At 47.6% G+C, this 13714-nt stretch overlaps 1 protein-coding gene across 11 annotated transcripts in view; it reads right to left on the minus strand.

Moving 5' to 3' along the window:
- CACNA1B (calcium voltage-gated channel subunit alpha1 B) overlaps nt 1-13714 on the minus strand; it is a 297873-nt gene that overhangs the window by 19030 nt on the left and 265129 nt on the right. For 9 of the 11 annotated variants that reach the window (XM_062640317.1, XM_062640316.1, XM_062640315.1 and 6 more), the window contains 4 exons: nt 12301-12397; nt 4331-4439; nt 2289-2396; nt 938-1050 (listed from right to left, as the gene is read on the minus strand). In XM_062640317.1, the coding sequence (XP_062496301.1) occupies nt 938-1050; nt 2289-2396; nt 4331-4439; nt 12301-12397 (427 nt within the window). The remainder of the gene's footprint in view (nt 1-937; nt 1051-2288; nt 2397-4330; nt 4440-12300; nt 12398-13714) is intronic. The other 2 variants (XM_062640320.1, XM_062640309.1) reach the window with 1 other exon arrangement.

The following is a 13714-nucleotide window of genomic DNA, read 5'->3' on the forward strand; positions in this document are numbered from 1 at the left end:
ACAGAGCTGTGCATGGGAAGGATGGGCTGTGATGCTCTTCCTAGTTAACAAAAGGTCCACTTTGTCACCCTCCCTCTAACAAAGCATCCTCCTGGTCATGAGAGCACAGCAGAGATTTTGTCCACTGATATGACCAAAGGGGCTGTGCAATTCATTGTGACACTAGCTGTGCTGTAGCCTTCCACCTGTGAGACAGACAGGAAATCAGCAGGACTATCAGCCTGAAATCTATAGGTATTTGTCACATCAGAAACCACTGGGATTTCAATCCCAAGATGATTGTGTGGAAATATTGTCAAGAAATTGTAAGGGTCACCAAATCTCTCAGATCCGAAATGAATCTGAAGAATTCCCTTTTTCATAAGTAACTTAAAATTTTTATGGCCAATGTAAACACAGCTATATTGGACTCTTTGATCCCATCCTCTGGGGCTGGTCTGTCAGAAGGAAAAGAGCAAAAACTATTATATACGGGATTAATGGGTTTAAACTTAAACAGGGGAAGTTCAGATTAGATAAAAGGCTAGGGTTAGGGTGAGGGTGCTGAGGCGCTGGCACAGGGTGCCCAGAGAAGCTGTGGCTGCCCCATCCCTGGCAGTGTTCAAGGCCAGGTTGGACACAGGGGCTTGGAGCAAGCTGCTCTAGTGGAAGGTGTCCCTGCCCCTGGAAGGGGTTGGAGCTGGAGGAGCTTTAAGGTCTCTTCCAGCCCAAGCCACTCTGGGATTCTGTATATCATCAGCTTTCAGTAACTCCTTGGTGTCCCAAAGAACTCTTTTGGTGTTCCCCAGCCGTGTGCAGGTTGTGGTGCAGGCCACTTCTGAGAACCTGACTCAGACTGCCAGATGTCACTGGACATTTTGTGGAGCACACTTTTCCAGCCATACAAAAGAAGAGGCTTCCCAGGAAGGAGGACCAAGGACATCTTTCAGCTGAGTACCTGGCAGAGGCCTCCAGGTGGCTGGTGGACTTGTTCCCTGCTGTTCTTATTCTGCTTGTAGAAGTCAAATATCATCAGTGCTGCATACACCTTCCCCACGGTCATCTCATCAGCTGTCAGAGGATGGCCAAATGCAGCAGAGACATCCAGGTGAGGAGCAGGATCAGAAGAGAAGAATAAGTCAATAAGCATGAGAAATAACAACAAATGGGAGCTATAGAGAAAGAAGAGGCAACATGAGAATAACGAAGCAAAACACACAGAAACACGGGGGAGACAAAAAAAGTCCAAGAAAGGTTACAACAGACTTCTTCAGATATTTGCCTGTTGCTGCCTTCCATGTCTGAGGAGGATGGCCCCTATCTCCAGCTCTCTGGATCAAAAGAGACTGTATTAAAAAACAACCAGGAAAACTCTGTGCCATTGTAAGCATTGCAGCCAGAAGAATCACTAGGTTAATACCAGATCCACAGCCAGCTTTTTATCAACAAAGCAGCCTTATTCTTGTTTCTTTGAATTACGATCGACTGGGGCATGATGGGCTAATATAGATTTTGAGAGTACTTCATCTTTCCAGATGTCTTTTTCCACCCTCACAGCTATGGGCTCACAGCCCTTCCCTGCGCAGCAGTGGAGCATTTACTGTAGAGCAGGGAGTTGAAGCAGCAGATATACAGGCATCAAGAGAGGAGGGGAGGAAAAGACTTAAGCAACCACTGCCCACTGATTTGCACCTCCTCAGTTGCCTCGTTCTTAATGAACAATACCTGCATTGCTCTGCACTGTTTCTCATTAATGAGGAATCCAGAGCCCATGTCTGGGCTAATCAAGATAATGGCAAAACTCAGCACATGTGCCCAGGACATCATCAAGTAACACAAAGGCCTTTAGCCTCAGAATACCTCACTTCTGATTCAGTAAATTATCAGCAAACTTCCATTTTCTTCTCCTGGTTTCCTGGAGCTCAGATGGTAGAAATTGTCCTGCAAGGCACAGGTTGGAGGCCAACAGAGCTATGAAAAAGCTCTGGTAGAGGCCACACATTAAAAAAATCCTAAACCAAATAATGCCAAGAAGGGAAAAATGCCCTGAGTACTGTAAAATCTACTGTAGCATAATGAAATGCATGCTTAGATGTAGGTCAGCTTTCCTGCTCCTTTTGTGACCATGGCGTGGAGGTGCAGGCTATGAACCCTGTGGAGAGGATACCAAGAAGCTGAAATGCCTTTAGTTTCTTTTCTGCATCCTCTAGCTGATCGTGCGCCTCGATGGGGCCAGGAACAGAGCAGGCAAGGAGGGAGAAACCGACCCTGCATGGGATGGGTTGGGTGCTTGCTGATGGACCACTTACGTTTGTGAGGAGGCACCAGCAAATCCAGAGTCTTCTGGGACAGGTTGGGCCAAACCAGCGAGATCTCCTTCCTCAACTCCGCATCACACTGGTGCTGCTTAACACCGCCTGCAGAACAGGAGAGGAGGGAAAGAGGCACACAAGGAGGAGTGAGAGCCCTTGCCCTGCCAGCACATCCCACTGCACAGCAAGCATGGGAGAGGGCATTTCCTCCATTCCCATTTCTTGAGGACAGCAAGCCAGTGCCAATGCAGCGGATGCTGCAAAGGGAATCAGTGACTTCCTCTGTGATAGAAGTGTGTGAAGGCAGCAGGACCATCATTGCTTCAGCCTGCTGACCCTCTGCAGTTATTTAGAGCTTAAACTTAAGTTCAGACCTACTCTACCTAACTGCTCATACGGGGTGCTGGGTTCTGTCACCAGAAAGCAGCAGCACCTCCCGAGGGTGATGTAAATGACCTGGTCTGAGATGCTGGACTATGAGCAATGCCATGGTTATGGCATTATTTATGATTATAAACACTCTTCACACTATCTCTTCCTAAAGGTTTTTTGGCCCTGAGGCATAAGCACCCTGTTCTGTATTAGCAGCATCAAACAGCAGCCACATCGCAAGGTAAAACAGAAAGAGCAGAACACGGTGGCATTATTCAAATGGCCAAAGTGAGCTCTTAATACACAGGTGGAAAGTGATTAAAATACATGTAAGCCAAGAAGCCAGCTCCCAGATGACTGCACGGCACAGCAGGCAATTAAGTGCTTCATCTGAATGACAGAGATTAGTTTTCTAAGAGAAAGGTAATGGGAGGAGGTTCTGGGTTCCCTGCTATACAGTGGTTTGTACTCCCACACAGAAACTCATTAGGGAGGGTTTATTAAGGGCCTGTTAATCCCACTAAAGACTCAATTAATTGTAACACATGGAAACTATTCAAACGAAGCATATAACAACAAACCAGGTCAAACCCTCCCAACTCACAGCAGATAGAAACCTGCCGACAGAACCCAGCGCTATCAGCTGAGCTCTCTTTGGTTCCCTTCCCGTGTGCACCCAAAGAAAGGAGTGGGGAAGCCTTTTTGAGTTGAAAAAGGCTGTTTCAACTGCCACTGCTGACAGGTAACGAGAAGCCTAAAGAAGACACACTCACAGCATCCCTGTCTAGATGAAATATAACTGAAATAAGGTGCTGGCCCTTAAAATCCCAGGCAGTCTAAGTGCATCCTTAGGAATGAGGTGTCTGATACTTGGTGTCACTCCCTAGGGGAGTCCCAGTGACCTCAAAATACTGTCTTCTTCCAGCAGTGCCTGCCCAAAGCATCAAAGACAAAGTTTAAGCAACAAATGGGGAGGTAACTAACACAGAGAGGTTGAATGGCTGACCTAAAACTGCTTAGGAAAAGCATGACATCCTAACCCTGCCCTGCCTTTTGCTTGTAAGAGCATTGTTACCTCCTGTTAGCGTTCACATTAGGTATAGGAGTGCTCTGGCCAGTCATGCCTCACTTCTGACCCCAGCCAGCCTGATTAAACAGTGTAACGACCCAGAGAAGAGGCCAATGTCTTTTATTACATTGCAATGTTTAATTGGGAAGTCAAGTAAATGCCTGATTAAACACTTAAATAATTAAATCTTATCACAAGGCAGAAAGTGCAGGGCATTTGGAGTCACTGCTTCGCTGCCAGCAACTGGTGAGGAAGGGCTGGTTTTCCCTCATGCTGGAATAGTGAAGAAAAGAGGTGTGGAAAGTTTCATTTCTCTTATACAGCAGCAAGCACACGCACAGGGCTTCTCCTCCGAGAGCCCTCAATGGGGATGGCCAAAGTTTTCCACGTCTCCTCCACAGGGATGCTGTAAGCAGCCAGCCCAAAGGCAGAGCAATGATCCAGACCCTTCTGTTGCCTGTCCATGAGGCTCCCTTGTCCTCAGGGGCTGGCAGATGGCAGCCAGGCAATAGGAAGACACCACCCAGGGCAGACACCAAGCCAACAGGCGCTTGGGGTTTGAGCCCACACAGGCTGTAGGGCATCACCTCCCTCTCACCTGAGGCGAGCTTGATTTCCAGGGCAGTGCGGATCAGGGCCATCAGTGTGGACGTGAAGTGGACGGTTAAATCTTCAGGTGAGATCGGCATGTTCATCCGCACCAGGCGCTGCAGAGAGAGACGTGGTGGCTGTGAGCCTGGGCCAGGATTCCCCCCCCTCCACCCCTTCCCTCCCATACTGCAAGACCATAGAAATAGCCAGACTACAAATGTGTGTTAACCTTTTGTGCACTGAGTTAAATGCATCTTCTCTGTACAGATGCCAGCTCTCCTCTGAGCTGTAACGGTGGCTTTAGTGGTTGAACGGTTATTTGCCAGCATTTGTACTGCAATCCTACAAATAGAGCTCTTCCAGAAGAAGCCTGCTTGATCCCATCCAGTTTCACAGCCTGATATCCTGCTCCTAGCAGTTTCCAATTATGTCTGCAGCCTTCAGACATGTGGCTGGTACCCATCTCCCCTGCCAAAGCAGCCTGCTCAGGAGGTATAACCCATGAAGCCACCTCCACCATCCTTTCCGACGCGAGTGAGCTTCACCCGTATTTTGGTTCTACAACAGCAGCAACAGGAACAAAGAGGACTTGGAATCCTTGAATAAAGCAAGATGGTGGATGACTTGTGTCTGCCACTCAAGGATGCAGCTCCATCCAGAAAGTGAGGTGAGTGGGATGTGATAAAGGCACTTTCAGTGACTGACAACAGGAGGCATGGGAGTGCCTCTAACAGGATCTGTGCAGTCTCTGGAGCAGCCCTGTGATGATGCATTTCGAAGAACACTTGAAAACAAGGCTGGTGAGCCCTGCGGTGTGGCTCAAGTACTCCAGGGCAGTTTGGGCCTGGCTTTTAATAGGTAAAGGTGTGCAACATCCTTTTTATTGGAGACACTTGGGTTCTCTCTCTTACCTCCTTTCACTGTGGCATTGTATGAGCTCTGGAGGTCTCCTCCTTTCCCTCTAGTCAATGAGCTACACAGCTCCATCCAGAGCTTCCCCATTAGGGAGCAGCATGGATTAGCAAGAGCAGGACTACAATTTCCCCCAGATATGTTCATTCAGTCTGAGCATGGAATAGTCCTTCCGGATAAGTGTCTTCCAAGATCTCCAGAACTGAGAACAATTCCTTCTTCATCACGAGCCAGGACCACCTCTGACAGGGCAAATTCCTCACCCTGGTAAGCAATGGAGTACCTGAGATCACTCTGGGAAGCTGTGGCTTCCTTACACCATTGGCAGCAGAGCATGTAGATGCAGATGGGGAGGAACACTCTCCAAGCCTTCCTGATAACCTTAGCAACACATTTAAAGGACTGATTTCTTCTCCTCCAGCAACCTCATGTTTTCTCATTCTCTCAGCTTTCACGAGCTCCTTAGAAGCTTCCATGGCCAGAGCCACATCAGACAAGCCCCTGTGCTTCCGCTCTCCAAGGGTATGTGCAACCTGAGGAATCACTGAGTGTTAATCTGCCTGAGCAGAGCCTCGTAGCAGCCTGTAAACCCAACTGTTAGTTTAGCCCGGGCCCCTTGCTCGGGAGGGAATTTCATCCACATCTGAAAGCTGCTGCTTTAGGCTGTTATTTTGATCCCTATCGCTTCACAGAAACCTTCTCTTTGTTTAACAACAGCCCAACATGATGCTAAAGAAATTCAAGCACCTTCAGCAGCGGGCTACAGACTTACTGAGGCAGAGAGTGCACAGGCAAGGCCAGATCCCCCTTTGGCTCCATGCACTGTTATACTGTGCAGTGTCAGTGGTTGCAAATATCATTTAGAGATGCAGCTTTGTTGGTTTAACCCTCCCTTCAGATGGAAATGCAGCAGCTCAGGGGTGCCTTGTGCACCTCCTCTCACCCTCCTTACTGGCTGGGGAAGCTGGGTGCTAGGAGCACTGCTGATGATGGGCAGGTTTGGGCTGGTGAAGAGAAACACGGTGTAGCTGAGAGCAAAGATGTGCCTGGAGCAATAGGTGAGGTGAGAGGGAGGTTGCTCACTGTTAGCCCCAACTCTTACGCCTGTGCTCTACCCAAAACCAAGCCAAGACTGGTGAAGGAAGACTTGGTCTATCAGTGGGTTATAGGGGACAGACTGAGGGCACAAGTCTGCTTCTGAAGTGAGCTGACATTCAAGGAGCCGAGACTGCCTTAGTTATCTTATCACATACCTTCAGATCTCATTGCATGCTGCAGGGACAAGAGGCTCTTGTAACAAACTCCCTCCTAAAGTCTGAGACAAGCCATTGTAATCTCAAAGGTCCTTCTTAAAGCTTGCCCAGAGTTTATCTTCCATGTCTGACAAGCCTCAGATAGGGAAATCTAAGCTAAGACTCTCCTCCCTTTACAATTCAGTGACAGTATCAAATGCTGGCAACGAAACGACAAATTTTTTTCTGTTCACTTGTGTTAAATGAAACAGGATTTTCATGCAGACCCTGCCCTCAGCACACAAAATGTTACCAAAAAGTTATATCATAAACAAGAGTCCCCAGGTACCACTTACAGTGTCCCACTGAATCCTAATACAGTGGGAGAGTTAAGGGACGGAGAGAGAAAGAAGATGCATGGAGATGAAGAGCAAGCAGATGAAAAATAATTCCCCACAGGAGAGCTCTATCCTCACAAAAAACTAGAGCCAAAAAAACATTTTGGGACGGAGACATCCCAGATCCTCCCAACTGACTTTCCAGACTGAATTCCCAAAGCACATGGATGCGGAACACAGGCCACATCAAAGCTATATGCAGCAACCCAGTATGCAAACTGGTCAAACAGGTCAACTCAGACACCTTTAGGTCATTGAAATTTCCAGTCATAGAATCATAGAATGGTTTGTATTTGAAGGGACCTTAAACCTCATCCAGTTCTAATCCCTGCCACAGGCAGGGACACCTTCCACTAGAGCAGGTTCCTCCAAGCCCCATCCAACCTGGCCTTGAGCACTGCCAGGGATGGGTCTTACTAGTTCCTCATGCTTTGGAATAAGAAGCAAAAATCTGATTAAAACCCAAAATCTGATTTGGACAATTTTCCATCTTTTTAGACCCCAGAAGGAAAACATATGAGCCTGCTGATACATACAGATGTACCATACAGATGGCAGGGGACCTGATGCTTCCCTGCACTAGTGGAACGCTTGCATCACTTGGGGTGCCCTGGGAATTGTCAGCCACAAACAAGAGGTGTTCAGGTGAATTAATGGTTGGGGAACAGGAAAAGAAAAAGGTAAAAATCCCTCTCAGGTGCCCAGACCTGGCAGAGAATTGCTTCTAGATCAGGTTAGGCTTGGTTTCACTGTGAAACTGGAACACCAACGTGAAGCAGCCCTGCTCATTGCAGGGTTTGGACTAGATGACCTTTGTAGGTCCATTCCAACCCAAACTGTTCTATGATCTCACTGCACCTGACACCGCTCCTTTTCCTCCCTTCATGTCCAATTTCCTCCAAGAGCATTGGAGGGAAGGCAGCGGGCAGCAGATGGAGTCCCCGCTCCTGTTTCGCAGCTGTGCTTGGGGAGCTCTCCTCTTGCCCTTGATTTTAATGAGGTGGTTTCAGGCATTCCCCTCCCTCCTGAGCCAGCCATGGCGAGGGGAGCTTGTTACTGCTGCTGCAGGAGGAGGCCCCAGAGGCAGGAGCTGCAGTATTGTCTCCAGAGTCTCCTCATTAACTCTGCACAAAATGAAGTAGTAACCGACTACAGATGGGTTGAGGGGCGCAATGCGATTTAACTCCTGTTACTTGTGTGGTCAGGAGGGGTGCAGACACCCCTCAGCTTCTTACAGTGATATAATTGCAAATAGGGACATCCCAAATGAGAAACCAAAGCTTTGTGTCAAGCAGGATTGACAGAATTGATCTCCTTTCAGCATTTGGTTTCTGCTTAGAAACATCTTAATGTCCGAATAGGCAAAGAATGTGATAGAGAAATGAGGGGGAAATTCATCCTGGTGTGAAATGCCAGGATAAAAGGTTCCCTGTGGGCTCCCAGCCTGACCCAGAAAGTGAGCAGTGAGCTATCTGCGCTGTAGATTTTATTCAGTGGCACATTTGTCTAATGTGAACAGGAACAGGAGCATTCTGAATGTCGGGAAACCTAGCTGGCACCCCAACGGATTTGAATTAGTAAGAGAACTGCAGCCTCTGGGACAAGAACTGCTCTGGGAATAACCCCCAAATGTGAATAAATTCGGGACAATGGAGCACTGCTTGTGGGAAACGAGGCTGAGTTTGGTGAATAAATTATTTGTTATGAATAATTCACCCTGACCTAGTTGTAACTGTTCTGCTCTCCTTTAACTCTTCTGCTGGCTTCAAGGAGGCTGGCCATGGCCTTCCTCTCTCCCACAGCCAACAGAGGAGCGAGGTCTGTGCCCCAAAGTATGGGCTCTGTCTCTGGCACACAACTGGACCATGGAGTGGTCATCCTACCTTCAGTAGGTGCAGCCTTGCTCCTTGTCCAGCAAAAGCGTTGTATGATGCTAACCCTGTGCAGAAGAGGTAGCAAGGTAGCAAATGGGCCTTTCAAACTCCTGTTTACCTTTCAGGGATGTAATCCAGATCCCAAAAGCCATGTGGCAAGGTGAGGTACAGTCATGGATGGGGAGCTGCAAGATCACCCCTATCACATATCCAGGAGCCTTGGCCATGTCAGGATGTGTTTAAAGGAGAGCCAGAGCCCTCCTAATCCCTGCAACAAATCACTTTTGAAACAGGGTGTGCAAAGCTGTGCTTGACAGCTCCAAAACCACCACAAAATGAAGTCAAGATCCCCCTCCAGTTGCCATCATCACCCTGCAGACTCCGTGCAGGCTTTTGTCCACAGCTACTTGGACAGAGGTGGAGATATGCTGTCTGGCAATGCTGTCTTCTGTCCCCAGAGAGGGAGGTAAAAAGATGACTCTTAAGAGCAGTGGGGAAAGGCTTGGGTTATTGCATTTCCTAGCACCACTCTTCCTAAGAATCATGCTTAGGCTCCCAGAAAACCATCCTTTAACCTCACTCATGCTGATAATCTGCTAGGTATCTTGATGGCACAGTAATGCCAGAGAGATTTAGCAGCATCATGGGCATTTCCTTGTCCCATTTTTCTTTAAAGATGCACACAAAGTGTGCAAAAGGTGGACTGAGTCCAGGTAATGGCAAAGGCTGGCTGCCACTTTGCCTTTACAGCTACTGATGAATAGCAGATAAAGCCCAGGACATTTCGCTATGGACAAGATGAGTCTAAGAGACCTCAGTGTCTCAATACATGACTGTAAATGCAGCAAACCTGCCCCCATATAATCATAGAACCATAGAATGGTTTGTGTTGGAAGGGACCTTAAAGCTCCTCCAGTTCCAAGCCCCTGCCACAAGCAGGGACAGCTTCCACTAGAGCAGCTTGCTCCAAGCCCTGTCCAGCCTGTCCAACATCACCACTTTCATCTAAAAAAAGAAGTGATCAAACCTGAAGACCCCTGAGTGAAGTCAAAGTGGTTTTCTTCCTCTTTTCAACACAGAGGGTAGAAGAGATTTTCAAGTTCAGTTCCTTCCCCCTTTACCCCCTCCACCCTGTGCAGGATAGAGCTCTCCTGGTGCCCAAGCATCATGGCCAGAGAACCCAACGCATGCACCTCCTGGCAAGCAGCAAGCCACACGCACAAAACTGCAGAGGCTGGTCACAGTGACCAAGGAGAACAGTTGAGAAAGAGGAACCAGAAAACACCAGAAAGGAAGGACAGCAGCCAAGGAGGCCACAAGAGGGGAAAATCCAAACAAAATCACAGTGGGCACATACTGAGAAGGCAACATAGACAAAGACCCAGGGCAAAACCTCTTCAGAGAGGACTGGGAATATGGAAAGGAAAGGGGTGGATATGTGGGGCAAAAGAGCTTTTGCCAGACAGAACAGTAAAAAAGTCATTTGGCTCAAAGGGAGAGAGCAAAAGTAACGCAGAGACAAAGTCCTGGCTGCTGTTGGCACTGACTGAGCTACGGTGCAGGACGAGGGGGTCTTTGTCACAGTCATGTCAATACATTACTGTATTGACAGGCTCAGGCTGGCTCTGTGTGGGCTGCACTTCCTCCCCAGGTCTCCCATCATTGTGGTTCATACACAGACACCTTTCACAGGGTTCATAAGCAGATGGGTAAAAATTAAGGATGTGTTAGAAAAGTAAAAGAAGCAGGAGTCTGTGTCTAGGTACCTAAATTCTGTGGATTTGTCCTGCAAAGACAGACAAATAAAACAAGGTACCAACTAACTCAGAGGGAAATGACACATTCTCAGTGCCCTTGCCCAGAGACAGTCTGCGGCAAGAGCTGAGCACAGTCACATAAAGGCAGAGAAACACCATGCTATGAAAACCAGCAAAAGGCTTGTAAAAAACCGTCTATTTTAACACATGATCTTTTTATCCTCTTTTATTTTCTTTGTTTCTAACTATACAAGATCAGGGGAAAAGAGGAGGAAGAGCTTTATGCTTCTGGTACTCATGTGTGACCATGGAGCAGATCTGGTTGCTGCAAACACCTGCTGCAGGTCACAGCTCCATTTGAAGTCAATAGGAACCCATGGGTGCTAAAAGGAGACATTGATTACTTGAAAAATCATTGGGTTTCTGTGTATAATTGGTAGGTCTATACAGATGTTTAGCTGTCCACCCCTGTCTGAAATAGCTGAGACCTGGGAGCTGACTTTTTGATGTACCTGGGTTTCTCAAGCATAGCTACAGCATGGTGGGTATGAACTGCTTGTAATAGAGATGTGCTTTTAAAGCACCTTCCAAAGTGGCCAGAAACAAATCAAAAGGAATACAGAAAAGACATCTAACAGGCTTGCTTTAAGGTTATCTTTAATTTTCCTTTTTAAATCCTAACACACTAAGGAAGGATCTTGTAGGAAGCTGTATCTGAACCTCTTCTTGCTGCTAACTGCCCTACATAAAGGGAGGCCCACTTCTGGGTTCAGCTTGAGTTTCTCACAAAATCTTGCTTTCATATGGCCTCGGTGAGAACCCAAGCACTACTGAAGGGGCTGTTGTGATCTGCATCCATCGCACCCAGCAGGATGGGATGCAGTAACTGGGCTTGCTGGTGGCTGAAATGCCATCAACAGCAACAAACTCCTGTTGAGTTTGATGGATGCTTAGTTGTACCAATGCTATACCAGTGCTTGTGGCAAACCTCTCCCTCTAAAATTATGGAGCTCCATGTGAAGAGCTTCCAAAGAAATAGACCCTACAAAGGCAGATTTCCAAGCACCATGATCAGCATGGCTTTAACTGGCAGGGTCTGGGTCCACTCCATGATCTTGACCCTGTGTTTCCACTGCATTCATGCAGACAGTGTCTGGAAGGCAGCAGCTTGCAGCCTTTTGGTTAGAATGCATTTCTTGTGATTCAATTAAAAAGTTTTCCACAGTAAACAATAAGTTTGAGTGATTTCTTCATCTTCCTGGCTTCAGTGGGTTCTGTTCAAATCATTTCTTTCACAAAGGGTAATTCAGGAGCCCTTCTGGTGTTGCCTCTGTTTAATGGCTTGCTAACACCTACAGCACTGCCTACTCTGATTACTCCAATCTAATTAAGAAGGGGGGGGAAACAACATACTACTGAAGGGCTAGTGAGAACTGAGAATCAAAGCTTTAGGAAGATAAATGGCGATCATATTGTGGGGTAAATTGGTCATTAGCACCCTCCCTCCCCAGATTAGCCTAAATGGAAGCAGAATGAGAGAGGAGAGAGAGAAACACTGATAGAGAGAGCAGAGACATACTTATAAAGACAGTGATGTGCCATAAAATTAAAGACAAAAAAAAAAGTTACTAAAGAATAAAAAGAATTAAAAGCAGATCATCCAAAATCCAGTCTGCTCGGAAAGCAGAGGAAGCACCAGCAAAGTCCAGGAGAACAACACTAACGCCACAGAAACCCGGCACCCACTTCAGCCACGGCACAAAAAGCTGGTGGTTTGGCAAGAGTTTCTTGGGGGTTGGTCTACCTTATAGGCAACACGAGCTGGGCATTTCTTTCCAAGGCCTAGAGGTGGGGACATGTGTCTCAGCATCTCATACATGTCTGTGTAACTGATGCGCCCGCTTGGAGTCAAAAGGAGGGAGGCAAAAGCAAGAGGACACAGAAACCAAACCAGACCGGGTGGAGGGGTGGGAAAAAAAAGGGAAGGGGATGGGGAAAAAAGGCAACACAACCAAGCAAATGAAAAAGAGGAGAGAGAAGGGAAATCAGACAAGAAAACAGAGATCTGGTTAATCAGACTTCTCAGGAAAACAAAACCAAAGAGGTGGGTAAATATGAAGGTTTCTCTGCTTCCGTTGCTGTGTTTCAATGCCCAACGTCTCCTCCTCGCTGCAGGGATGTCCCATGGCCAGAGCTGCGCCTCGGCAATTGGGTCCCTGTGGGGAATGATTGATGTCTCTGCTTGGGGTGGAGAGGGTGTAGGGAGGGCTTGGGTTAGCTGGCTCTTTGCAGGGGTGGAGGATGCTTCCCCTTCTGTATTCACCATGCCAGGGAGAGCTGGTAGGCAGAGTTATGGGACAGGGAGAGGTAGGGCTTGGAGAACTCATTCAGCTTTCCTTCAGTGAATAAAGAGTTTGTTTTTCAGGTTACCTTGTAGGCTATGAGAGAAGCAAAAAGCCAATCCTGGTGTGTCTGCTCAGGGGACAGACCGGGGCTGCTCTGGCTCCAAGCCAAACGTGCAGCTCTGTACAACCTCCAGCCTGAATTTGACAGAACTAGAGCCCAGCACTTGTTTTTCAGGAAGGTGGTGGAAAGGGGACCTGTTTCTCCTTTATGTGTGATGGGGTCCCTCTTCCATCGACCCAACGTCAAACGGTTGTTTCTGCCACCATGAGCAGCTGGCTGTCCTGCATTAAAGAGAGCTGGGAATTGCAGGGACCTGGGAAAAGGCCCTTAGACGAGCCCATTACTGATGGCATCTACCTTCAGCTCGTGTTGGTGGCAAATAACATCCTGCACTGAAAAGCAGGGGACACAGAAACCACAAGGAATTCTCCTGCTCTGCTTTTTTCTGGCTACTGAAACTGGGAGCATGACTATGACAATCCCATTTAGGTTTCCCAGGGAGCTGTCAGCTTATTACATTGTGCAAATCTGTGCTGCCTGTCATCTGAGGAGACTTAAGTATATTGTAACATGTTATTAACGTTTAACGTCTATAAAAGCAGGATAGTATTGTCGCTATACTAGGAAAGAAACCAAGACCGAAGCACCCATCTGAAACCCCTTATCTCAAGCAGGACAGCTACAGAAGCAGGCACCAGCACACTGCCCGGACACGGGTCTCAATCCCTATGTTAAAGCATTGATGCAGGAGGAGGTGGAAGAGAGAACTTACCAAGCCAAAAATGTCTATTCCTGTCCTTGGTAACTAATGC

This window comes from Pezoporus occidentalis, unplaced genomic scaffold (assembly GCF_034315485.1).
Source record: "Pezoporus occidentalis ecotype Australia unplaced genomic scaffold, CSIRO_AGI_Poc_V1 ctg64, whole genome shotgun sequence".
NCBI lineage: Eukaryota > Metazoa > Chordata > Aves > Psittaciformes > Psittacidae > Pezoporus > Pezoporus occidentalis.